The sequence below is a fragment of the Vipera berus genome, assembly GCF_964194415.1.
Source record: "Vipera berus genome assembly, chromosome: 6".
In the NCBI taxonomy this organism is placed as follows: domain Eukaryota; kingdom Metazoa; phylum Chordata; class Lepidosauria; order Squamata; family Viperidae; genus Vipera; species Vipera berus.
This window is the reverse complement of record NC_138208.1, coordinates 82,227,425-82,252,933: the sequence shown is the minus strand read 5'-3', so window position 1 is coordinate 82,252,933 and position 25,509 is coordinate 82,227,425. Positions and strand designations below refer to the sequence as shown.

General features: G+C 43.1%; 1 protein-coding gene across 4 annotated transcripts; it reads left to right on the top strand.

Moving 5' to 3' along the window:
- Window positions 1–194: 194 nt before the first annotated feature.
- RECQL (RecQ like helicase) lies at window positions 195–24,313 on the top strand. Of its 4 annotated transcripts, none has more exons than XM_081330568.1 (16): window positions 195–245; window positions 3,473–3,574; window positions 8,398–8,474; window positions 9,208–9,402; window positions 10,413–10,592; window positions 11,157–11,263; window positions 12,872–13,070; window positions 13,995–14,161; window positions 14,583–14,664; window positions 16,871–17,019; window positions 17,099–17,216; window positions 17,859–17,997; window positions 19,204–19,295; window positions 21,870–22,086; window positions 22,452–22,581; window positions 24,076–24,313. In XM_081330568.1, exons 3-16 carry the CDS (start codon window positions 8,456–8,458, stop codon window positions 24,235–24,237), a joined length of 1,956 nt encoding a protein of 651 aa, XP_081186694.1. In that variant the 5' UTR covers window positions 195–245; window positions 3,473–3,574; window positions 8,398–8,455; the 3' UTR covers window positions 24,238–24,313. The 4 variants fall into 4 exon arrangements, with proteins under 4 accessions (XP_081186694.1, XP_081186697.1, XP_081186696.1 ...); XM_081330570.1 differs by lacking the exon at window positions 195–245 and adding an exon at window positions 870–925; XM_081330569.1 differs by lacking the exon at window positions 195–245 and adding an exon at window positions 2,573–3,244.
- The last annotated feature ends 1,196 nt before the right edge of the window (window positions 24,314–25,509 follow it).

Sequence of the window (25,509 nt, the reverse complement as noted above, 5' to 3'; positions counted from 1 at the left end):
GGGGTAGGCAACCTCGGCTCTTTTATGATTCATGCACTTCAACTCCCAGAATTCCTGAGCCAGCATGGCTGGCTCCGGAATTCTGGGAGTTGAAGTCCATGAGTCCTAAAAGAGCCGAGGTTGCCTACCCCTGGGCTAAGGGGAGGCCGGAAAAAGGGCAGAACGGAAGGGGCGGGGCCAAGGTGCCGGTTGGGCTTTCTTGAGCGGGGAGGACGGGAAAGCCAGAGAGAGAGAGAGAGAAAGAGGTTCGTCATTTTGGGAAAGGGAAGGGGAAGGGGAAGGTGCGGGCGTTAGGTCGAGGCCCAGGGCCGCTTCGGGAGGGACGTTATGTGTGGAGTCTGTGAGAATGGGAGATTATTACAATCCTGCAATGCTCTTTCCCCCCCTCCCCCAGGTGTTGTTTTCCCGCTCTTTTATAGTCTTATGACAGGGGTGTCAAACTCAATTTCATTGAGGGCCGCATCAGCACTTCGGTTGCCCTCAAGGGGCCAGGTGGGTATGGCCAGGGTGGGCGTGGCCTACTGGGTGGGCGTGGCTAGAGTGTGTATGGCCTACTGGGTGGGCGTGGCCAGCTCTACATCGTTCGCATCAAGGGTGCCTATGGGGGCCTGGGCAGGAGTGGGACAGATCTGAGGGTCTCTGGCAGGAGGAGGGTCTCTGGGCCAGGGCCAAGGCAGTGGGGGCCGTTCCCTCACTGTTTCCAGGATGGCTTCGCGGGCCACATGAAACCACTTCGCGGGTCAGATCCGGCCCCCGGGCCTTGTGTTTGACATTTCTGTCTTATGAGACTATTTTCCTGGGCTCCAAGATCACTGCAGATGGGGACTGCAGCCAAGAAATTAAAAGACGCTTGCTCCTGGGGAGGAAAGCCATGGCAAATCTAGACAGCACACTAAAAAGCAGAGACATCACCCTGCCAACAAAAGTGGGTATAGTCAAGGCTATGGTCTTCCCAGTTGCAATGTATGGCAGTGAAAGATGGACCATAAGAAAGGCTGAGCGCCAAAGAATGGAGGCCTTTGAACTCTGGTGCTGGAGAAGACTCCTGCGAGTCCCTCGGACTGCAAGGCGATCAAACCGGTCGGTCCTAGAGGAGATCAACTCTGCCTGCTCTTTAGAAGGCCAGATCCTGAAGCTGAAACTCAAATACTTTGGCCACCTAATGAGAAGGAAGGACTCACTGGAGAAGAGCCTAATGCTGGGAAAGGTTGAGGGCAAGAGAAGAAGGGGACGACAGAGAATGAGGTGGCTGGATGGAGTTACTGAAGCAGTAGGCGTGAGCTTAAATGGACTCAGGAAGATGGTAGACGACAGGAACGCCTGGAGGAACGTTGTCCATAGGGTCGCGATGGGTCGGACACGACTTTGCAGCTAACAACAACAACAAGGCACCTTGGCAACTTTAAGACTTGTGGACTTCAAGTCCCAGAATTCTTCAGCCAGCAAAGCTGTTATCATGTAATGAGAGACTGATAGGATGACTCATTATGACAGAAAGGTGTGATTGTTCAAGGCAGATCTATCTTACCTAAAAACTCCAGTCCTAAAGGTTCTCTGAAAGCTTTGGCAGTGATACTGTGAGCCATGAGGGCAAGGCTGGGTTTTTATTTTTATTTTTTATTTTTACAGGATATTTGGTAAACTAAAGGTAAAGGTTCCCTCGCACATGTGTGCTAGTCGTTTCCAACTCTAGGGACCGATGCTCATCTCCCTTTCAAAGCTGAAGAGCCAGCGCTTGTCCGAGGACATCTTCCGTGGTCATGTGGCCGGCATGACTAGACGCCAAAGGCGCACGGAACGCTGTTACCTTCCCACTGTAGTGGTCCCTATTTTTCGACTTTCATTTTTACGTGCTTTCGAACTGCTAGGCTGGCGGAAGCTGGGACGAGTAACAGGCGCTCACTCTGTTACGCGGCACTCGGGATTTGACCCGCCAAACTGCTGACTTTCTGATCGACAAGCTCAGCATCCTAACCCACTGAGGTTCAGTTTAAAATCCATGAAAAACTGCTTGCTTTCCATAATTGGAAGCAAACTCCTCGTTAGCACTGGTGCTGCCAAAAAAAAAAAACCAGGTTGAGATTTCAAGTTAGTACATTTCTGGATAGAAGTTCCATTCTGATGTGGAAGCAGGTCCTCTCCTTTGAAAGACTAGGTCAGGGGTAGGCAACCTCGGCTCTTTTATGACTCATGGACTTCAACTCCCAGAATTCCTGAGCCAGCCAAGCTGGCTCAGGAATTCTGGGAGTTGAAGTCCATGAGTCATAAAAGCCGAGGTTGCCTACCCCTGGACTAGGTCATAAACAGAAATTCCATAGGTGTAGCTGTTCTGAGCTTTGCTGCTCTTATTCAAATGCCAAATTTACATCTGAGCTGATCCACTATAGAGCATGGACAGAGTGGGGAATTCACACAGTACTTCATCTTTTTTTTTTCCCTCCCCATCAACCTAGAAAACTAATGTTGGCGAAGGAGCTTCTGCATGTGAAATTATCTGGAACAAATCTGACACGATAGCATGGTTTAAAGAAGCCTTTAATATGGTGCTGAAAAAACCAGTTGTATAAATTAGGTGAACTTTGTTTTTGGAAGGCAATGCAAGAAACTTCAGAAGACGGGGATCTGATGAAATTCCTCCGATGAATACAATATTAGGGCAAACTCATATGCAAGTCGTCTCTTCAATCTAGAGATTTTTTTAAAAAAAGATTTCTTAAAGAAAGGCTTTTGTTTTGCGACGTACTGGTGGCTGCATCTTTGTTATTTCCTTCTTTACATCGGCTTGTCTTTGTTTTGATGCTTTCTGAGTCACTCTCAGTCCTAGGAAGTAGGCAATGGCAAATCACTTCTGAAATCTTGCTGGGAAAACTTCAGGGACTTGTCCAGGCAGTTGCCAGGAGTCAACGCTGACTCGAAGGTTCCCCCTCCCCCTTAAAAAAAGATCCATAGCAGCGTTTCTTCACCTTGGCAACTTGAAGAGGTGTGGAATTCAACTCCCCAAGTTGAGCCAAAAAGATGAACTGAACAGACTGTATGCTGCCCTCTAGCGGCCACAATAGATTACATGAAAGAAAGAAAATAGATCTGGGAATTATCTTTTACATCTGGTTTTGTCCCAACAGTACTAAAAAAAAATTGAAACCTGCATCGCTCATAAAAGAGTTTAATCCAATCAAACCATCAGTCTTCCAGTGTTGACAGCATGCCAAATTTTTAAATTTCTCTTGCTCGGCCTGATATTCAGGTGAGTGCATATTTCAGGAAAAACTGTAAGCTTGGTTGCTATTTTAGGATTTCTGAATTGGGCCTTACCTTATAAAAGGTATTGCGTTTCTTTACCTTTTGAATGTTTCCTTACAGTCTTTGCACCATAGTCTTTGTTTTTAGTTTAAAATCTGTAGATTAAGAAAAAAGTAAGCTGCCTTTAAAATGAAAAAAGCCATATAGTAATTATTATTGCTCTTTTCCACAGAGTTCAGGGCAGAGTGAAAGGTATTCCTTCCTGAGGACCAGTGGCATGTTGGAGATCTTAATGATTACATGATGTCTGTCAACCTGCTGGATTTAATGAGTTGTAAGTGGAACTCAGGATACTATGCCCGTTGAACAGAGTTTAAACACAAATATGGTCCAACATTGGCACTTCATTCATCCTGTTTTGTTGTTGTTGTTGTTAGTTGCGAAGTCGTGTCCGACCCATCGCGACCCTATGGACAATGTTCCTCCAGGCTTTCCTGTCCTCTACCATCTTCTGGAGTCCATTTAAGCTCACGCCTACTGCTTCAGTGACTCCATCCAGCCACCTCATTCTCTGTCGTCCCCTTCTTCTATTGCCCTCAATCTTTCCCAGCATTAGACTCTTCTCCAGTGAGTCCTTCCTCCTCATTAGGTGGCCAAAGTATTTGAGTTTTAGCTTCAGGATCTGGCCTTCTAAAGAGCAGTCAGGGTTGATCTCCTCTAGGACTGACCGGTTTGATCGCCTTGCAGTCCAAGGGACTCGCAGGAGTCTTCTCCAGCACCAGAGTTCAAAGGCCTCAATTCTTTTGCGTTCAGCCTTTCTTATGGTCCAACTTTCACTGCCATACATTGCAACTGGGAAGACCATAGCCTTGACTATACGCACTTTTGTTGACAGGGTGATGTCTCTGCTTTTTAGTGTGCTGTCTAGATTTGCCATGGCTTTCCTCCCCAGGAGCAAGCGTCTTTTAATTTCTTGACTACAGTCCCCATCTGCAGTGATCTTGGAGCCCAGGAAAATAAAATCTGTCACTACCTCCATTTCTTCCCCATCTATTTGCCAGGAATTGAGAGGGCCGGATGCCATGATCTTGGTTTTCTTAATGTTTAGTTTCAACCCAAGTTTTGCACTCTCCTTCTTCACTCGCAACAAGAGACTCTTCAGTTCCTCTTCACTTTCTGCCATTAGAGTGGTATCATCTGCATATCTTAGGTTGTTGATATTTCTTCCAGCAATCTTAATTCCAACTTTTGATTCATCTAGCCCTGCCTTTCTCATGATGTGCTCTGCATATAAGTTAAATAGGCAAGGCGACAGTATACAGCCTTGCCGGACTCCTTTCCCAATTTGGAACCAATCAGTGGTTCCGTGTCCAGTTCTCACTGTTGCTTCTTGGCCCGCATATAGGTTTCTCAAGAGACAAATAAGATGTTCTGGTACTCCCATCTCTTTAAGAACTTGCCACAGTTTGTTATGATCCACACAATCAAAGGCTTTAGCATAGTCAATGAAGCAGAAGTAGATGTTTTTCTGGAACTCTCTAGCTTTCTCCATGATCCAGCATATGTTGGCTATTTGATCTCTAGTTCCTCTGCCTCTTCGAAATCCTGCCTGTACTTCTGGTAGTTCTCGATCCACATACTGCTGGAGTCTAGCTTGTAGGATTTTAAGCATAACTTTACTAGCATGAGAAATGAGTGCAATGGTGCGATAGTTTGAACATTCTTTGGCACTGCCTTTCTTTGGAATTGGAATGTAAACTGATCTTTTCCAATCCTGTGGCCACTGTTGAGTTTTCCAAATTTGCTGGCAAATTGAGTGTAGCACTTTTACTGCATCGTCTTTTAAGATTTTGAATAGCTCAGCTGGAATACTGTCACCTCCACTAGCTTTGTTGTTGCTCAGCTTTTCTAAGGCCCACTTCACTTCACATTCTAGGATGTCTGGCTCGAGGTCAGTGACCACCTCATTGTGATTATCAGGGACATTAAGCTCATTCTTGTATAGTTCTTCTGTGTAATTTTGCCATCTCTTCTTAATCTCTTCTGCCTCTGTTAGATCCCTGCCATTTTGGTCCTTTATCATGCCCATTTTTGCATTGAACGTTCCCTTCATCTCTCCAATTTTCTTGAAAAGATCTCTGGTCCTCCCTATTCTATTGTTTTCTTCTATTTCTTTGCACTGTTCATTTAAGAAGGCATTCTTATCTCTTCTAGCTATTCTCTGGAATTCTGCATTCAATTGGGCGTATCTTTCTTTTTCTCCCTTGCCTTTTGCTTCCCTCCTTTCCTCAGCTATTTGCAAAGCTTCCTCAGACAGCCATTTTGCTTTCTTGCATTTCTTTTTCTTTGGGATGGTTTTGGTTGCTACCTCTTGTACAATGTTGCGAACCTCTGTCCATAGTTCTTCAGGCACCCTGTCTATCAGATCTAATTCCTTAAATCTATTTGTCACCTCTACTGTATATTCAACGGGGATATGATTTAATTCATACCTGACTGGCCTGGTGCTTTTCCTTACTTTCTTCAGTTTAAGCCTAAACTTTGCAACAAGAAGCTCATGGTCTGAGCCACAGTCAGCTCCTGGTCTTGTTTTTACTGACTGTATAGAGCTTCTCCATCTTTGGCTGCAGAGCATATAGTCAATCTGATTTCTGTGTTGACCGTCTGGTGATGTCCATGTGTAGAGCCGTCTCTTGGGTTGTTGGAAAAGAGTGTTTGCTATGACCATCGTATTCTCTTGACAAAATTCTATCAGCCTGTGCCCTGCTTCATTTTGTACTCCAAGGCCAAACTTGCCTGTTATTCCGGTTATCTTTTGGCTTCCTACTTTAGCATTCCAATCCCCCATGATGATAAGGACATCATTTTTTGGTGTTAGTTCTATAAGGTGCTGTAGGGCTTCATAGAACCGGTCAATTTCATCCTCTTCAGCACCGGTGGTTGGGGCATAGACTTGGACTACTGTGATATTGAATGGTTTGCCTTGGATTCGAACTGAGATCATTCTGTCATTTTGAGGATTGTATCCCAGTATTGCTTTTCCTACTCTTTTATTGACTATGAAGGCTACTCCATTTCTTCTGAGGGATTCTTGCCCGCAGTAGTATACCTGATGGTCATCTGAATTAAATTCACCCATTCCTGTCCATTTTAGTTCGCTGATACCTAAGATGTCGATGTTCAGTCTTGTCATCTCTTGTTTGACCACGTCCAGCTTGCCTTGATTCATGGATCTTACATTCCAGGTTCCTATGGAGAAAAAATCTTTACAGCATCGGACTTTCCTTTCACCACCAGACATATCCACAGCTGAGCGTCCTTTCGGCTTTGGCCCAGTCGCTTCATTCTTTCTGGCGCTACTAGTACTAGCCCTCTGCTCTTCCCCAGTAGCATATTGGACGCCTTCCGACCTGAGGGGCTCATCTTCCAGCGTCATATCGTTTTGCCTTTTGGTACTGTCCATAGGGTTTTCATGGCAAAGATACTGGAGTGGTTTGCCATTTCCTTCTCCAGTGGATCACGTTTTGTCAGAACTCTCTGCTATGACCTGTCCGTCTTGGGTGGCCCTGCACGGCATAGCTCATAGCTTCATTGAATTACGCAAGCCCCTTCGCCACGACAAGGCAGTAATCCATGAAGGGGTTGTTTTAGCATAGAATAATAGTAGTCCTCAGCTAACAACCATTTGTTTAGTGACCATTTGAAATTACAACAGCACTGAAAAAAATGACTTGCTACTGTTGCACTATCCCCACGGTCACGTGATCAAAATTTGGGAGCTTGGTAACTGGCATGTATTTATGGCAATTGCCCTGTTGTGGGGCCACGTCGTCACTATTTGTAACCTTCCCAGCTGGTTTCCGACAAGCAGAGTTGATGGGGGAAGCCAGATTTGTCTAAATGACTGCCTGATTCACTTAACATCTGTGGCAAAAAGTTGTAAAATGGGGCAAAACTCACTTCCTTGCTTAGCAATTTAAATGTTGGGCTCAGTTGTGGTCATAAGTTGAGGGCTACCTGTACATGGCGATCATAATTTTTCCCCCTGAGGCGAGATCAACTCCCACCTTCTGACCTTTTGTAAAGGCCTGAAGATCTGCCTCTGCCGGATGGCTTGGGACCCCATTGGGGAAGCAACACACTGGAGGTGGTTGATGAATTAAGAGTCAACCCCACTTCCCGTCCTACGCATCCTGCTCCCTCCCTCACCTCACCATCTTTTTTTTTATTAAAGAGTTTTACAAAAATTTTTTACAATACATATCCCCAAAACCCACCTGCCCCAAACCACCCCCTCCCCCCCACTTCCCAGAGCTGAATACAGGGTCATAGATATATTTTAACTAAAATTATCCATTATAAAATTAACCAAATTCATAATGTGCTTTAACTCTCCTTTAACATTGATACATTCAAATTATTAAAAACATAACTTAAACAAAAATTAATACTAATACTAAAATTAATAATCTAAAATCTACTCATAAGCTAAATGGAACTTTTTAGTCCCATATTTATTCTGAATATAATCTATCCATCTCCTCCAAAGGCCTGAAGATCTGGCTCTGCTGGATGGCTTGGGACTCCAATGGGGAAGCAACACACTGGTGGTGGTTGATGAATTAAGAGACAACCCCACTTCCCGTCCTACGCATCCTGCTCCCTCCCTCACCTCACCATCTTTTAACTATAATTTTATTTTGGATCTTAACTCCATTTTTATCATATTAAGCACATTTATCTTATGGCTTTAATGCTTTTAAGGGCTGTAAGCTGCCCGGAGTTGCTTCAAAAGGAGATAAAATAAAGCAAATAAATTTAAGAAATAAATAAAAATAAATAATCCAGTATAACTATTCTGTGCTGGAGTAGTATTTTGGTTCTTTCCAGCACTGACAGAAATCTTGTTCTCCTATGTAAATCTTAGGTAGTGTGTTATCCTTGGAGATAATTTTTAAAGACAAAATAGACGATTTCTCTCAAACGACAGTTCGGTTCTCAAAACACTATAAACATTTTGAACTCGGACACTTGTTGATATATTGCTGACCACCCTCCTGTCATCTGTAGACACCTCTTTTTTAAAAAAGTCAGTCAAGGGTATCTTCGTGAAGTCATTCAATCAGCCTGTTTTTGAAAAACGTATTTTTTTTCCAGGAAGAAACTGGTGGAGCATTGCTTTGATCTATATTTGTTAGTAAGCACTTTAAAGGCGATGTCAACCACTCTTTCAGGTAACTCGTGCTTCTAAAATACTTTAATACAACAGGATATATATATATATATATATATATATATATATATATATATACATATATATATACATATATATATATATATATATATATATATATATATATATATATATATATATATTATTCAGAAGAGAAATGGAAATGCCATGACTGTGCAGTGGACATGTTTTATAGATCTTCTGGATTTGGGCTAAATTAGCCTTTAGTTTGGAGAGAAGAGGCCAAGACCCCCAGGGGGAGAGCGTTCTCGGTGGGCGCACCAGTCCTTTGGAACCGCTTACCGGCTGAACTACGGATGGCCCCAGACCTTGGCTCCTTCCGGCGTGATCTAAAAACTTATCTATTCGAACAAGCCGGCCTGGTCTGATGGGTTTGGGGTTTTAACATTGTTTTTAACTAACTTACTACATTGGGCACAGACATTTAACTTTAAATCTTGTATCCTGTATTCTTATTTTTATTGCCCTGTACACCGCCCTGAGTCCTTCGGGAGAAGGGCGGTATATAAATCAAATAAATCAATAAAATAAATAAATACCAGATATCATGATTGATAAGTTTAGTCACAATGAAGCATGTCTTTAGAGCTACTTTAGAGGCTTGATTGGAGCAAGCATAAGAGAAAGAATGATAATTCCTTGTATTGTATCCAGGGAGTATTAATTTCCCGCCAAATGGGGGGAAAAATGTTGCAATTTTTCCCCTACTTCAGTGCTGCAGGAGGAGCTGGTTTCTGTTGACGATGAACTGCAAGCATTGGAAATCCAGATTCAAGAACTTCTTGAACATCAGCAACAACTAATTCAAAAGAAGACCGTCTTGAAGAAGAAAATAAGACAGTTTTCCGACGCAGAAAGCGGGAGCAGCAAAGAGACTGAATCGGCAACTGAGGACTGGAACAAAGAAGGTCAGAATCTTTCATGTTGCCATTTAAGTCAAAACAGTGACCTAATCAACATTACATTCAATATCCAAAAGATAATCACTGCTCTTAAAGTGCAACGGCTGTTAATTTTATGTACATCTGTTTTTTTCAATCAAATGAGGTGAAAGCAGCATAGTTCCTTTACTGCATGATGTCCATAATCATACTTCATGCATAGTTCCTTCTCTTGTTGCTTCAGTGAATTTAAATTTGGGGAAGATTCTTCACTGCTATATTAAGCTGTCGTGACATTTTGACACACAAATAACCACCAGTTTGATGTTCATTTAGTTCAAAAGAAGTTGGCCGTAGTTCACTTGACTTCATAGTTGACTTCAGAATGGTTTTTCAGAAAGAGCATGCTGGCTCTTCATTCTTGTTTCTGTTGCACAGTGAGTTTGATGGTTGTAAAAGAGAGAAAAATGGAGGTGGAAAAGCAGGTAGTTCTGCATCATCTTCTCTGGTTGAGGTTTTCCAACTGAGTGGTCTCAGTACGGTATTTTTGACTTAAGGTAAAGGTAAAGGTTCCCCCGCACATGCGTGCTAGTCGTTTCCAACTCTAGGGGCCGGTGCTCATCTCCGTTTCAAAGCTGAAGAGCCAGCACTTGTCCAAGGACGTCTCCGTGGTCATGTGGCCGGCATGACTAAATGCCAAAGGCGCACGGAACGCTGTTACCTTCCCACCGGAGTGGTCCCTATTTTTCTACTTGCATTTTTACGTGCTTTCGAACTGCTAGGTTGGCAGAAGCTGGGACAAGTAACAGGCGTTCTGTTACGCGGCACTCAGGATTCGACCCGCCAAACTGCCGACCTTCTGATCGACAAGCTCAGCATCCTAACCCACTGAGCCACCGTGTCCCTTATTTTTGACTTAGAAAATGGAAAACTTATAAAATTTGGTTCATTGTTGTCCCTTTGCAGAAAAAGCCCTTTAACTGTCTTTCTATACTCCAACGAACCTCAAAGTTCTTTTTAAAATGTTCTTTTCACAGACTTTCCGTGGTCCACAAATATTAGGGACCTGTTACAAAAGAGTTTTGGCCTCCAGACATTTAGGCCCTTGCAGCTGGAGGCAATTAATGCAACAATGGCTGGCAGAGATGTATTCCTTGTCATGCCTACTGGAGGGGGAAAGAGCCTATGTTATCAGTTGCCAGCAGAGGGCTCTCCTGGTAAGTACCTGGGCTTTGTAACTCAAGCAACTGTTGTTGGCTGAAGTCAGTAAGAAGTAATGGATTCATACTGTATAATGTTCTTAAAAGCCTTTCCCAACCTATAGCTCTTCAGACAACCTAGGACAAACATAAAATATTTTCTTTCCAAATAATTAACTTCCATCTGCTGATAGGATAGGTGTTAAGCCAGGGGTCTTCAAACCTGGGCCTTTTATGACTCGTGGACTTCAACTCCCAGAATTCGTCAGCCAGCTGGCTGAGGAATTCTGGAAGTCCACGAGTCATAAAAGGGCCAAGTTTGAAGACCCCTGTGTTAAGCAATTCTAGTGCAACAAGCCATTAAAATATAAACACAGCAAAGCGCACTCCTTGTTAGCACTGATGATGTTACCTAGTTTGGGTAATGAAATGTCTGCAAAAAACCCACCAAACTTAGGCAGCATCAAGGACCCCTCAGCTTTCCTTCTGCAGCATTACATTTTTTTTTGTTAAATGAAAATGTGCCAACAAAGAAAATGCATTTTTCCAGTGACTAATTCGTACAATTTTTTTTTGTTCCAGGCTTCACACTTGTGATCTGTCCTCTCATCTCCCTTATGGAGGATCAGCTAATGATGTTGGAACAGCTAGGTATATCAGCAACTTTACTGAATGCTTCCAGTAGCAAGGTATGGCAAGGTGCCAAGATGACTACTTACCAGAGATGTTGGTTTTTGAAAACAGCAGCTCTAAGTGAATCAGAGCAATTGTGCTGATTAGAATGAGTCTTGCCACTAAAGCGGCATAGAAAAAAGAATATTATTGAAAAAGATCTACATGTTGATGCTACAACAGACAGCATTGGATTTAACACTTAATTGAAAAGCCAAAGGTGCTTTTCCAAAAGGCACCTGGACTTTGATTTCCCCCCCCCCTTGAAAACGTTTCACTTCAGTTCTTCAGCATTGAAGAAGCTTCTTGAACGAGAAGTGAAACATTTTCAAGGGGGGGGGGGAAGAAAAGTTCAGTTGCCTTTTGGAAATGCACCTTTGGGACAACCATGATTTGGATGATTGAGAATCTTCATAGACTTAATTGCAAAATTCCAACTTGGAAATAAGATCTCTCTTTATCTGGCAGGCAAATCAGAATTTATTTCTGTGGCCTTAGTGTCCCAGATAATCGAGAATCCAGAGGTGAAAAGTGCATCTTCTCCTTTGGGTTTTGATTTGGAATGGTTAGTGCTGAAAGTGTGAACTGTAAATAAGCTTTATGCAGGTTGTTCTCAACTTGCGACTATCTATTTGGCAACCGTTCAAAGTTACAACAGTGCTGAAAAATGTCCAGTCCTCGCATCAATAACATCATATCACTCCCATGATCAAGTGATCACAATGCGGGTGCTTGGCAAGCAGTTCACATTTACTACAGTTGCAGTATCCTGCAGTCACACGGTTGCAATGTGTGAGCTTTTTTTGCAGATTTCCAGCAAGAAACACCTGCTTGGAAGAATGGGTTCACACTTTAAACTGCAGCATTTGGTTCACGGCCAAGACTTTGGTTAACAATCATAGTGGTTTTCTTAGTGAACATTATAAAAATGGTAGCCAAGTTGGGTCCAACTCAGCTTAAAACCCCAACAACTTAGAAAACTCCAGTCGCAATTATGGGACTAATAAGCACAAATTGAGGACTGGTTGTAAAAGGGATGATTTATATCAATGATTCCTTGCATATGGGTAATGGAGAGAGCTCCTGGATAAAGCAGGAAAGTGGAACAAATAACTATTATGCATTGTAATGGTCCCAAACTCCTCAGCCAGCATGGCCAATTGTAAGTGGTGTTGACGATTGTTGGAATGAAGGACCACTTCTCTGAAATAGATACTTAAATTAGGTATTTTTGGTGGTGGGGGAAGCAGAACAGCATTTATCCTACTTGGATGAATATTTGGATTGCTGTTTAACACAGTGTGTTTCAAACAACTTTAGGGGGTGGATTTCAATCCATGCTGCCTGAGGAACACTGGGAGTTGAGGTCTGCCCATCTTAAAAGTTGCCAAGTTTGAAAAAACACTGTTTTAGCACATTGCCAATACATAGTGAGATGCATGATGCTCCTTTGTCCAGTTTTCCGCACCTCGGGAAGAACTGCAAGGTAAAACATTAGAAAACAATTTTTGCAAATGTTTGAGGCGGCTTTGTACCAAAATGTGCGACAAACTAATCCGTACTGAGTCAGGTCTTGCCATTTTCTAACTGACTTGAACAATCTTCTTTTCTTCCCCCCCCCTCAGGAACACGTGAAGTGGGTTCATGCTGAAATGCTGTCTCGCAACTCGCAGCTGAAGCTTCTTTATGTGACTCCAGAGAAGATAGCAAAAAGCAAGATGTTTATGTCAAAGCTAGAAAAAGCTTACCAAACAGGACAGCTGACCCGGATTGCCGTAGACGAAGTCCATTGCTGTAGCCAGTGGGGACATGACTTCAGACCTGGTATATCTACCCAGGAGAAACTTAATCCAAAGAGGAAGAATTGCTATTTTTTTTTCTCTGCTAGCAAATGAATTGCTGTTCTTCCCCTGTCCACATTATCCTACACTTTTTATCTTAAGTTAGTGGTAGGGCGATTTTCCACTCAAAAGAAAAATGTTGGCAACATTTTCAGAAATGCTTTTCCATTGCTTTCTGTTCTGTCCCAGCCTACGTGAGTCCTTGTTATGCTCACAAGGAGAAACCCCTCTTCCAAGAAACAGGCAGGAACCGCAAGAAAAAAACAACCCCTTTTATTCTCACAGACCTGAGTCAATGTTCAAGGCAAACAAACACAGTCCACAGAAACTCGATCCTCGACACAAACGGTTGCCTTTGGCAACCAGCACCTCCCACACCTTTCCTTTTATAATTCAGCCAAAGCGTGGCTTCCTAATGCCTTCTCCTTTGCCTTTGGAGCCGCCCCATTGCATTCCTCTGTCCTCCTCGCTTCTCTTGCCTGCGCTTTCGTGCATCATGGATTTGTCCCAGCTGTTCTTCATCACTGTGCAACTCAGGCTCCCAGCACAGCTGTGTCTCAGCCTGAGCGCGAGTAGAGGGGCCAGGCTCCTCATCCGACTGCAAGTCTTGGAGCTCCTCAGAGCCTTCCTCTGACTCTAATGTCACTCCAGGCCCCTCCTCCTCCTCCTCAGATTCCTCAGACTCAGCTGCTGGATCCACTGGCTGGCGAGGAATCACAGCACTTTCTTCTTCCTAGGGCTGACTGAGAGGGACTGGCCAAAGTCAACCAGCTGGCTTTCGTGCCTGAGGCAAGACATGAACTCACAATCTCCTGATTTCTAGCTTTGTGCCTTAAATCTCTACACTCAACTTGGCCCACAATCAGTGTGATGTAATGCATCATCTGCTCTTCTCTTACACATCCAGATTACAAGTTGCTTGGGATCTTGAAACGGCAGTTTCCCAATGCGCCATTGATTGGATTGACTGCAACTGCAACGGGACATGTGCTGCGTGATGCGCAGAACATCCTCTGTGTGCCAAAATGCATCACCTTCACAGCGTCCTTCAACCGACCCAATCTCTACTACGAGGTACTTCTGCTACATTAGTTTCCCCACCCCATTTCAAATTACTGAAATAGATCCTCATTTGCCTCTATATCTTCTGGAAAAGTGTCCAGGATTGCTGGAACTCAAATCTGGGAATCACTAATTTGTCCTTCCTTGTGCTTTCATTGCTGATATTTACTTAGAACAGTGTTTTAGATTTTTGGCAACTTCAAATTTTGTGGACTTTAATTCCCAGGATTCTAAAGCCAGCCCACTGGGTGGAGAATTCTGGGAGTTGAAGTCCACCCATCTTAGTTGCCAAAGCTGAAAAAATACTGACTTAGAACAGATGGCCTCAGCATTCCATACTGAGAGACTGTTTTTCATTTTAAATGTATGCAAGGCTTAGCTGACGTGAAGGGATTTTTGAATGCCTTTTGAAAAAGTTTTGAAATCATTTTAGGTTCGTCAGAAGCCATCGTCTGCTCAGAATTGCATTGAGGATATTGTGAAGCTCATCAATGGAAGATACAAAGGCCTTTCAGGTGAACAGTCTAAAGAATCCTTTCCGAGAATATGTTAGCATCTCTAAAAGATCACCATTGTTAGCCTCTTCCCACACCCTATTTGAGTACTGAGGACGTGTTCAAAATAGAGAATGTGTATTGTTTTGAATCTAACAAAAAAAACCACCACATTGCTTTCTTAAGAACTTGCTGTGGATTTGTGTGTGTGTGTATGTGTGTGTTCTGGGTTTTGGCTGAAACAAAACTTAAGCAATGTGGATTGGTTTTAAAGGACAAGTAAGGGAATGCTGCCCCTTCCATCTTCGTAGGGCAGGGGTAAGCAACTTTGGCTCTTTTCTGACTCGTGGACTTCAACTCCCAGCTGTGCTGGCTCAGGAATTCTGGGAGTTGAAGTCCACGAGTCAGAAAAGAGCCAAGGTTGCCTACTCCTTTCCTAGGGCTTTCTCTCCCATCGGCTGCCACCACCAGTGTTCCATCATAGCAAATCCCACTGCTAGAGAATTCCTGAAAGCCTGGCACTCAGGCATACTTGCCATTGACAGGGACATAGACATAAACAACACCTACATGCTTTTCAAAAGAGACAATCAAAAAGCCAAAGAGGCTTAGGCCCGGGGTACTTGCCAGACCACCTGCTGCCATTGTCAACATCCCATCGCCCGGTTCGCTCCCACAGAGTCGGCCTCCTCAGTGTGCCGTCGGCCAGGCAATGCTGGCTGGCGACCCCCAGGGGGAGAGCCTTCTCTGTGGGCGCGCCGACCCTCTGGAACGAATTACCCCCGGAGCTGCGGATGACCCCTGACCTTCGGTCCTTCTGCCGTGACCTGAAGACTTGGTTGTTCCAACAAGCGGGTCTGGACTGACTACGGTTTTTAATTAGGTTTTTATCAGGTTTTTTTAAATTGTCACGTAATTAATGTATTTATTGTTTAATTCTTTTTAAAAACTTTTCATCCTATGTTTTTTAATTTTTATTGTTGTGAGCCGCCCTGAGTCCTCAGGGAGAAGGGAAGCATATAAATTTAAATAAATAAATAAATAATCAGACCAAAACACCTTCTCGACAACAACCAGATGAGCACAGATTAGCACGAAGACTTAACAGTAGACTTAACAGTTAAGAAGCAAACAACACTCAATTAAAGAACTGCCAAATAGCTTAACGGTAAATAACCCAATCGAGGAATCACCAAGACAGGGCAAGCCAGTATTTGATAAAATGAGAGGAAACCTCATTCTCTACTAATACTGATGATGTTACCTAGTTGGGTAATGAAACGTCTTCAAGAAAACTACCAAAGCTCAGAAAGTACCGAGGACCCCACAGTTCAACCCTGAGCTACAAATATTCTATTGAAATCCCACTGACCTGCTTGCCTCTTATCTTATGTTTTCATCCTTCCCTCCCCTCCTCCTCCTCCTCATCTACTGCCATCATGATCAAGAGAACCCCTAAACCACGGGTGTCAAACTCGATCGCATCGTGTGACTTTTTTGCCTTTGTAGAGCCGGGATGAGGGTGGCCTGTGCATGATACGTCCAGCCTGCGACGCTCCAGTTTGACACTCTTGCCCCTAAACCTTTGCTTTTTCCTGCTATTAAGCCTCCCTCCTTTAGGAACGCGGTGGCTCAGTGGGTTAGGACGCTGAGCTTGTCGATCAGAAGGTTGGCAGTTTGGCGGGTCGAATCCCGAGTGCTGCGTAACAGTGAGCGCCTGTTAATCCTCCTTGCTTCTGCCAACCTAGCAGTTCGAAAGCACGTAAAAATGCAAGTAGAAAAATAGGGACCACTACGGTGGGAAGGTAACAGCGTTCCGTGCGCCTTTGGCGTCTAGTCATGCCGGCCACATGACCATGGAGACGTCCTCGGTCAAGCGCTGACTCTTCGGCTTTGAAATGGAGATGAGCACCGGCCCCGAGAGTCGGAAACGAGTAGCACGCATGTGTGGGGGAATCTTTACCTTTTACCTTTTTAAGCCTCCCTCCAAAGGAAATCCTTCTCCCAGGAACAGCCAACATTTGGCCAATATCAGGAATAAAACAGCCCTTATGCATGTTTCAGTTCAAGCATAAATCACCCAATATCAACTGCTCTGTTCGCCGAATGATTACACACGGAACATGCCTATCCCTGCTGAATACCGCTAGTCTAAATGGGTTAAATAACTCTCTCTTTTGCCTATATTCTATTATGTTAAAGAGTCTTACTCATTTTGTTGATACAGGAATTATCTACTGCTTTTCCCAGAAAGATGCTGAGCAAGTTACTATGAGTTTACAAAAACTGGGGATTAAAGCAGGTACTTACCATGCAAATATGGAGCCCAAAGATAAGAGCAGAGTTCACAAGCGGTGGTGTGCCAACGAAATCCAGGTGGAGTCTGTGATACAGAAATTTTTCCATTCAGCTGGGATGACTTAGTCCTGATTTCCATTTGTCTTTTATGTTTCAGGTTGTGGTGGCCACGGTTGCTTTTGGCATGGGAATCGATAAGCCAGACGTGAGATTCGTCATACATCATTCCATGAGTAAATCCATGGAAAATTACTACCAAGAGAGTGGACGTGCAGGTATACTTAAGTGAGGACATATTCTGGGGAGAAATTAGTGTTTCTTTTCTGTGTGTGTGTGTGTATGTGTGTGTGTATATGTATATATGTGTGTGTGTGTATGTACATACACACACACACAATTTTTTTCCATACATACAATGATAGTTTTTCAACCAACGTGCTGTCTGAGTTTACATGCTAATACATGTTTAATTCCTAATCCTTTCCTCCAGCCAATGGTAAAACAAATCCCAAATTTGATAATAGTCCGTTTCTTCTTTTTCTTTCAGTCTCATAGTCTGTCCATCTCTGCACATTCTAGTATCTTTTTAAAATTATTTCTTCATGTGATGGTATTCCTTCCATTTTTCCAGTGTTGCGCAAATATAATTCTTGCCGCCAAGTCAAGTATAAGCTTTGTTTGTTAGTCTTTTTTGGCATTATACCTAATAAAAAAAGTTCAGGTTTAAAATCAACATGTTCTCCTAACATCGTTTCTAGCCAGGTATGTATCTTTTCCCAAGAATTCTTTACTTTATCACATGTCCACCAAACAGGATAATATGTGTGTTTCTTAGCTGCGGGTGAAAGCGTGTGTGTGTGTGTGTGTGTGTGTATGTATATGTATATATGTTTTTTTTTAAAAAAAACTCATTCCAGGTCGGGATGACCAGAGAGCTGATTGCATCTTGTATTATGGCTTTGGTGACATATTCAGAATCAGCACTATGGTGGTGATGGAAAACGTGGGGCAACAGAAACTGTATGGCATGGTTTCCTACTGTCACGATATGGGAAGGCAAGTAGTTTTTTTGTTGTTTTTTTTCACGCGTGGGACTGACAGATGTTCCTTGTGTTGCAATTACAGGTAGTCCTTGACCTACGACCGTGATTGAGCCCAGAATTTTGGTTGTAAATCACGACAGTCGTAAAGCTGTGGTCACCACATGACCAGACCTGATTTTACGCCTTTTTTTTTTTTTTGCGCTGGTGGTTAAGTAAATGCGGCGGTGTAACGTGAAGGCAGCAGTTGTTAAGCGAACCCAACATATGCCGAAGGGCAGTTTTTGCTGGGAACTAAAAGTAAAGACCAATTTCCAGCAGAAGTCTGGTAAATAAAGTCAGGTGGCTGTGGGACACTGCAAGCGGCTGTAAATGTGAGCCGGTTGCCAAGTGCCCCAAATGCAGTCCACTGGCCCTCGGGGGAGGGGCAGCTGTCAGAACTCCCAAAAACGAACACTAAGTCCCTTTTTTTGGACCATTGTAACTTCAAACTATCGTTAAGTCACTGGCCGTAAATCAAGGACTCTCCGTACTATCCAAATGCTGCTGGTGATATAGAATTGATTCAGTTATAGACGTTCTGTTGTTTTATTAAAAAAGTAACCAGGTTGGCTGGCTGGCAGGAAATGTAGTGCTTTTAATACTGCTTTACTTGAATTTGTACCTGCCCTCCATATTGGTTTCTCTTTAAATTTATATCCCTTCGATGGTCATAACAATTATGCCTTAGCATGCTGGCTAGGGGATTCTGGGAGCTGAAGTTCAGACTGCTTAAAAAGGTTCAGAAACACGGCTCTAAAGATTGGTACAGATAGTCTTTGAGTTACGATTACAGAGGAGTCCCTCAGTATGACCGATCCGATTTTATGACTTTTTTTGCAGTATCTTAAGCCAACCCATTGTTTGCTACGGTACAGTTTGGCCGAAAACCGGAAATAAGTGTGAGTTTTTGGCAAAAACCATTGTACAACGCAGTCGTGTGACAAATGGCCTTAAATGTCGCCATGTTGCTGAACTGTCAAAAGTGTGTGGTCATGTGACTCCAGGGTAGGTGCTGACTATCAGAACTTCAGATCTGGGCTTGAAGTCAATCTTTTTCAGGCAGGCCATCACTTCAAACAGTTGCTCAAGTGATTGCTTATAAGTCAAAGACTATCTGTAGACTGTAGATGGTTGCTTGTATCGACCGATTGATTGCTTCTGACTGGTATTTCTGTTGCAGATGCCGCCGGGTCCAAATAGCTCATCACTTTGATGAGGCCTGGGATTCTGCCAGTTGTAATAAAATGTGCGATAACTGCTGCCAAGAAGAGAGTAAGTGGGAGAGCAGGAAAAAGAAAACCCAGCGAAGAGAATCGCTACAAAATTGGTTTTTCCCAAAGTGGAATTAATAACAGCTTGAAGATGAAAGTGATAATTTGCATAGGCATAAGCTGGTCGTGAGTCATTGTTCCAGATTCCGAAATCCTTTTGTATATCTCTGCTTTAGTTCAGCCATGAGTGTAACGGTTCACCAAGCACAATTAGAGATTGTTAAGAATATTGTCAAACTTTCCTGCTGATAAAAAGTTAGCGTAGCATAGCCTACGTTCACAAATCAAATGAGTAAGTATTTCTCTGTCAGGGCTTTTTAAGGCATTTGCGTAATACGATTTGTTTGAATCACATGCAAATGAGAGAGGATAGCAGAAATATCTTAGGCACCAGTTATCTTTTTATACTCTTCCCAGTCTAATATTTACTTACTCATATCTCACAAATAATAAGAGATTCATGTGATAATCTCAGGTAACACCGTTCTTTCCCAAGTTGTAAACTGGTTATATCAAATGCCTTCGCTAATCTGTAATTTCTTGAGATTTAATCGCTAAACTAAAACTCCTAATGTCTGGAGTACTTCTGCGGTATCTTCCTAATCAGCTTTTCTATCACTTTGGAAATCTGCCTGTCTGAGAATTGAGCAAGGGGTTTATGAGTTTAGTTAACCCCTTTTTTATGGTTCTTTTTTGCCTCTGAGTTCCTAAGATACCAGAATTGGAATTAGAAAGCATCTCACATTCCTTACTCGTTCAACTCTCGTTTTCCTAACAGAACAATTACTCAGTGCAACAACTCGTCTCCAGAAATTGTGAATGCTCCAACACCAGTAATTTTTTAAAACTTATTTGTCTGAAATGGGCTTCCTGCCTGAGCAGGGGGTTGGGCTAGAAGACCTCCAAAGTCTCTTCCAACTCTGTTAATTCTGTTTTGTTCTAGATTAGCCATCAGTAGAGTCTTCCCAGAATCCTTTGTTTCAGTAGCTTGGGAACAAATGCTATTTCTTGGAGATATTCCATACTTGAGTCACAGTATTTTTGTTCAGATTAAATTGTATTGTCCATTGTCATGTGGGGGAGGGGGAATGTGTTTTTTTTTAAAAAAAATCTGGTGATTTTTCAGGGTTTTTTCCCCCCCCAGATCTTCTGCAGGATGAGGCTTGGTACACAAATATGCACAGGCAGAATTTTTTTTACAGTTTCTATCTAAAATAGAAGTGGTCCTCGACTTACAAGCATTTGCTTAGTTCAAAGATACGACATTACTAAAAAAAAAAGTTAGTTACAGCCTTTTCTTGCACTTACGGCCGCCACTGCATTCCCCATGATCAAACTGTATGCTTGGCAGCCGGTGTGTATTGACAACAGCTGTAGCTGTTTATTTCTTTATTTATTGTTTAATTCTTTTTTAATCTTTAATTTCTATGTTTTTTAATTTTTTTATTGTTGTGAGCCGCCCTGAGTCCTTAGGGAGAAGGGCGGCATATAAATTTAATAAATAATAATAATAATAATCCCGGAATCATGTGAATGCCATTTGTGACCTGCCCAAGCAAAGTCAACGAAGGAAGCCAGATTCACGTAACAGCCACATCATTCGCTTAAATGTTTTTCCTTAACAACCATGGCAGAAAAGGTGGAAAACTGGGCGTGACTCACTGAACAACTGACCACTCAGCAACCAAAATTCTGGTCTCAATTGTGATGGTGGTAATTTGAGGACTCTGTATCCTTGAATCTGAAAGCAGCTCTCTTCGTAGCTGAGATTGAGAAGATTAAGAGGAACTATTTTCATCCATAGAAAATAATATAATAATATTCAGGAATCTGAAGGAATATTTAGAATCCTGGGCGCCTCAGGGAATAGCAGATATTTCTGTAACTTGCATCCTCCAGCTGTGTTAAAATCTAAAAAAAAAATAGCCTTTTGGTTACCATTTCTTTTCCTCGGAGTACAGTTTAAAGTGTTTACCAGCAATTACGTGACTGGTTTGTGGAGGTGAACATTTAGGATGTTACTGATAGACTTTCTTTGGCAGGCAGGATTTGAATTAGGGATGCATAGTCTGAAGCCCTGAATCCATGGTCCCTAGAGCAGAGGTCCCCAGCCTTTTGGGTACCAGGGACCGGTTCTGTGGAGAGAGGTTTTTCCACGGACTGGAGGGGGCGTGGTTTTGTGTCCTGTCTGCATCCCGCGGATGGGGCTTTGCTTGTTTGTGTGGACCAGTCGCTGGCATGCTGCAGCCCGGTACTGGTCCACGGACCTGGGGTTGGGGACCCCTGCCCTAGAGCCTCTTTGATGCAGCTGATCACTGTATGAGAAATTAGAGGGATTTGGCCTGTCGACAAAGAGAACCTGTATTTCCAGATTTGTTTGGACCACTCTGCTGGGTGGATCCCTGATTTTTTGTCCTTTTCATTTTTTTGTTTTCCACGTACGTAGAAACATGGGAGTTGATTACCCAAAAGGTCCCATGTGTAGAGCAGAAACTGAATCCAATCACTGCTTTTTATCTTCCTTGCTTTCCTTGGCAATAATATTTGCTCATGTGTGCTAATTCTCTCCTCTCAGCACTGGAGAAGATGGACGTGGCGGAGCACTGCAGGGAACTCATCACGATTCTAAAGCAAGTGGACCAAAGGAAGGAGAAATTCACTCCTCTGAAATTGATCGATGCTTGGCTAGGGAAAGGTCTCTCCAAACTGGGATTGGAGATTGCTGCTCCCAAACTTCCCCGTGGGGTACTGGAGAGAATCGTTGCCCATTTGATTCTGCAACAGTATCTGAAGTAAGTCCGACGGCTTTTTAAAACCTGCCCTTTCCCGTGCAACCCACATGCATTCTTCATCACCACAGTGCTTGTACCTTTTTCACCAATTGCTGGTTTTAGCAGTTGGTGCCTAATCTTAGTGCAGGGGTAGGCAACCTTGGCTGTTTTATGACTGGTGGACTTCAACTCCCAGAATTCCTGAGCCAACATGGCTCAGCATGGAAACCTCTCCCTTTCCCCTCAGCGTGGCTGGCTGAGGAATTCTGGGAGTTGAAGTCCACGAGTCATAAAAGAGCCAAGGTTGCCTACCCCTGTCTTAGTGCATGTCCTGTAAACCTGCCTAAATCCTTCCTTTCAGTTAACAAAAGACTTTTGTCTTCCAGGGAAGACTTCAGCTTTACAGCCTTTGCCACAATATCCTATGTGAAAATAGGACCCAGAGCTAACCTTCTGAAAGATAAGGCTCATGTTATCACTATGCAAGGGATAGTGGGCACAAATAAAACTGCTAAGGTGAGACTGTTGTTTTTTCCCCCCTCTTATTTTTTAATGGCATTATCCAGTAATTCTGGTTGTGGTATACTTCAGAGTTACTAATCTTCACTATAGAGAAGACGCGGTGGCTCAGTGGGTTAGGACGCTGAGCTTGTCGATCAGAAGATCGGCAGTTTGGCGGGTCGAATCCCGAGTGCCGCGTAGCAGAGTGAGCGCCTGTTACTCGTCCCAGCTTCTGCCAACCTAGCAGTTCGAAAGCACGTAAAAATGCAAGTAGAAAAATAGGGACCACTACGGTGGGAAGGTAACAGCGTTCCGTGCGCCTTTGGTGTCTAGTCATGCCGGCCACATGACCACGGAGACATCCTCAGACAAGCGCTGGCTCTTCGGCTTTGAAACGGATGAGCCCCTAGAGTTGGAAACAACTAGCACGCATGTGCGGGGGAACCTTTACCTTTACCTTATAGAGAAGTGCATTAGGATGTTAACTATTCATATCTTTGCGTGATTTATACCTGTTAGATGGTAGAGACAAATTGAAAAGACTCGTAGCTCTGCTGCCTTTCCAGGAATAGCGAGGGGGTAATTTTGAATTCCGGAACAGGCAGCTGCTTCTGCTTCGATTTGATTTCCCAAGACACTCTGTTAGTCTTGAATCTTCCAAGGGTAACAGAATTCAATGCGATTTGCATTTTGAGGTGGCTGTAGTTTTCCTTGTGCCAGTCAACTTGTAGCAAGAACTGCCTGTTTGAAAATTCTACCCTATACTCTCCTTTTTCCCCCCACCCTGAGTGCGTGTGTAGCAGGGCTGGCTGAAAGGCTTTGCGGGAGCCTGTCCAGGGAGAGGGAAGCTCGGACAGCTGCCGCCAGTTTTGGGCGCGGCAGGCGTAGATCAGGCAGAAGGAAAGAAAAAGGAGGAAAGAAAGCTCAGGATATCCTGAGCGGAGACGAGAGAGAGAGAGAGAGGAGAGAGAAAGTTGCTGGGTATGCTAAATTCAGATTTTAACAATAAAGGAAAGGACATATTTGGAAGATTTCAAGTTAGTACATTTCTGGATAGAAGTTCCATTCTGATGTGGAAGCAGGTCCTCTCCTTTGAAAGACTAGGTCCGGGGTAGGCAACCTCGTCTCTTTTATGACTCCTGGACTTCAACTCCCAGAATTCCTGAGCCAGCATGGCTCAGCATGGAAACCTCTCCCTTTCCCCTCAGCATGGCTGGCTCAGGAATTCTGGGAGTTGAAGTCCACAAGTCATGAAGAGGCCATAGTTTCCCTATGCTGGCTCAGGAATTCTGGGAGTTGCAGTCCACGAGTCATAAAAGAGCCAAGGTTGCCTACCCCTGGCCTAATCAAAGCAATGCCTTTTCCGTCCCTATGACATAACTCAAGAGAAAAGCGAAATATTGCCTTTTTTATGGGCCACCAAAACTTTCAGGGAGAAGACTCAGGAAAAGCACCACCCCTGTCAAGTTTGCGTTTGCTTTAATCTGTTAAAAATGGCTTCATCAACAGGCGAAATTTTCCCAACTATCCAGTCCAAGGACCCCAGGAAAGAAAATGAAGTTTACATCCCTAAACCAGGAAGGAGACTCTCCTTCAAAGGATCACGTTAAAGCAAAAAAAGTCAAACTTACGGCTAATAAAGAGGAAGATGAGCCTGTGATCGTAGATTAAGAAAATAGTTTTTGGGGATAACCTGCACATCTATGCACGTGGGAAGACAGGCCAGAGAGCCAGGAGAGAGAGAGAAAAAACCTGGTTGGTGAAAACAGGCCACATATTGGTGACTGCTATCATCTGCTGCTTCCTGGCTACAAAGTCACGTTGGCAAAAGAAACTGCTTTCCTTACATTTTTGAACATACCTACACCCTTATTCAGATTTTTATAAATACAGATGTAAAACCTGTGGTAATGGAACCGGAGCGTCTGAGGCAAGCGTTAAGAGGCCTGGCATATTGGAAAGTAAGCTTGTCTTTAAAAAAAAGAAACGGCTTTTCAGAAGGGAAGTTCCTCCTTGGCACGAACTGTTCCAGTTTTGCTGCTGAAATTTAAAAAAAAAGCCTTGAAATGCAAACTTTATATAATCGCTTCCCCTTGAAAAGTCCAGGGTGCAGAGTAATTCCTAAAAGCCGAGTGATCCAGTGATCGCGGATAAAAACTCAGTTCTGCTATAAATGTTCAAACCGAGAGCACAATGCAGCATGTTTATTTTAGCTGCTCTCACTAGAAGACGTAGCAGAGTGGATTTACGTCGAATAAAGTTTCTGATTTAAAACGTGAAGAGAAACTGGGGAAGAACAAACTCTGGGTTCTGTTACTTAAAAGAGGCCCTTTCATCTGTACAAAAGGTCTGTGAACGTAGAATGCAGTTCCATTAGTACTGCTTCCTTTTTTTTACTCATCGTAATCAAAGGATCGTGCAAATTCTCCATGTTGACATTGTCTTGAAGATGTGATTGGTGTTGTACAAGCACTCAGGCTGCCTAATAACATCATCAAAGATAGTAATGTAACTGAGCTCAAAGTAGACCTTTGCTTTTTTCAATTCAACTGTTTGATGATGCTCTTAAATGAAGAAGCAACAAACGCCTTCAGGATTTAGAATCCATCTTGGCTTCTAAGTATAGAAATGATGCTTCAAAGCAAATGTGTACTGGAGCAGTGTCTGAACCCGGTCACTTTAATATCTGTTAAAAAAATTTTAATTGTGGCTTAAGTCTTAATACTTAGTCAATTAAAACCTTTATGTAATCTAATGTATTTTCCTTTTTTTAAAAAAAAACTACAATAGACACCCTTTATTATTACATCAAAGGTATTGTCCCCAGAATATGAAGAAGCTGCCTTGAAATTCTGAAAACTGTCCTAAAAGTTTAAAAGGAAAGTATAATTTAGAAACGTTTAGTTTAGAAGAGTTAGAACATAATGAGTATCTTGTGTAGAG

Excerpts from the sequence above, each read along its gene's own strand:
- RECQL (XM_081330568.1), top strand. Across the intron at positions 13,071-13,994 it reads GGGACATGACTTCAGACCTG|ATTACAAGTTGCTTGGGATC; the intron begins GTATATCTACCC and ends TTACACATCCAG. Across the intron at positions 17,020-17,098 it reads GGTGTGCCAACGAAATCCAG|GTTGTGGTGGCCACGGTTGC; the intron begins GTGGAGTCTGTG and ends TTTATGTTTCAG.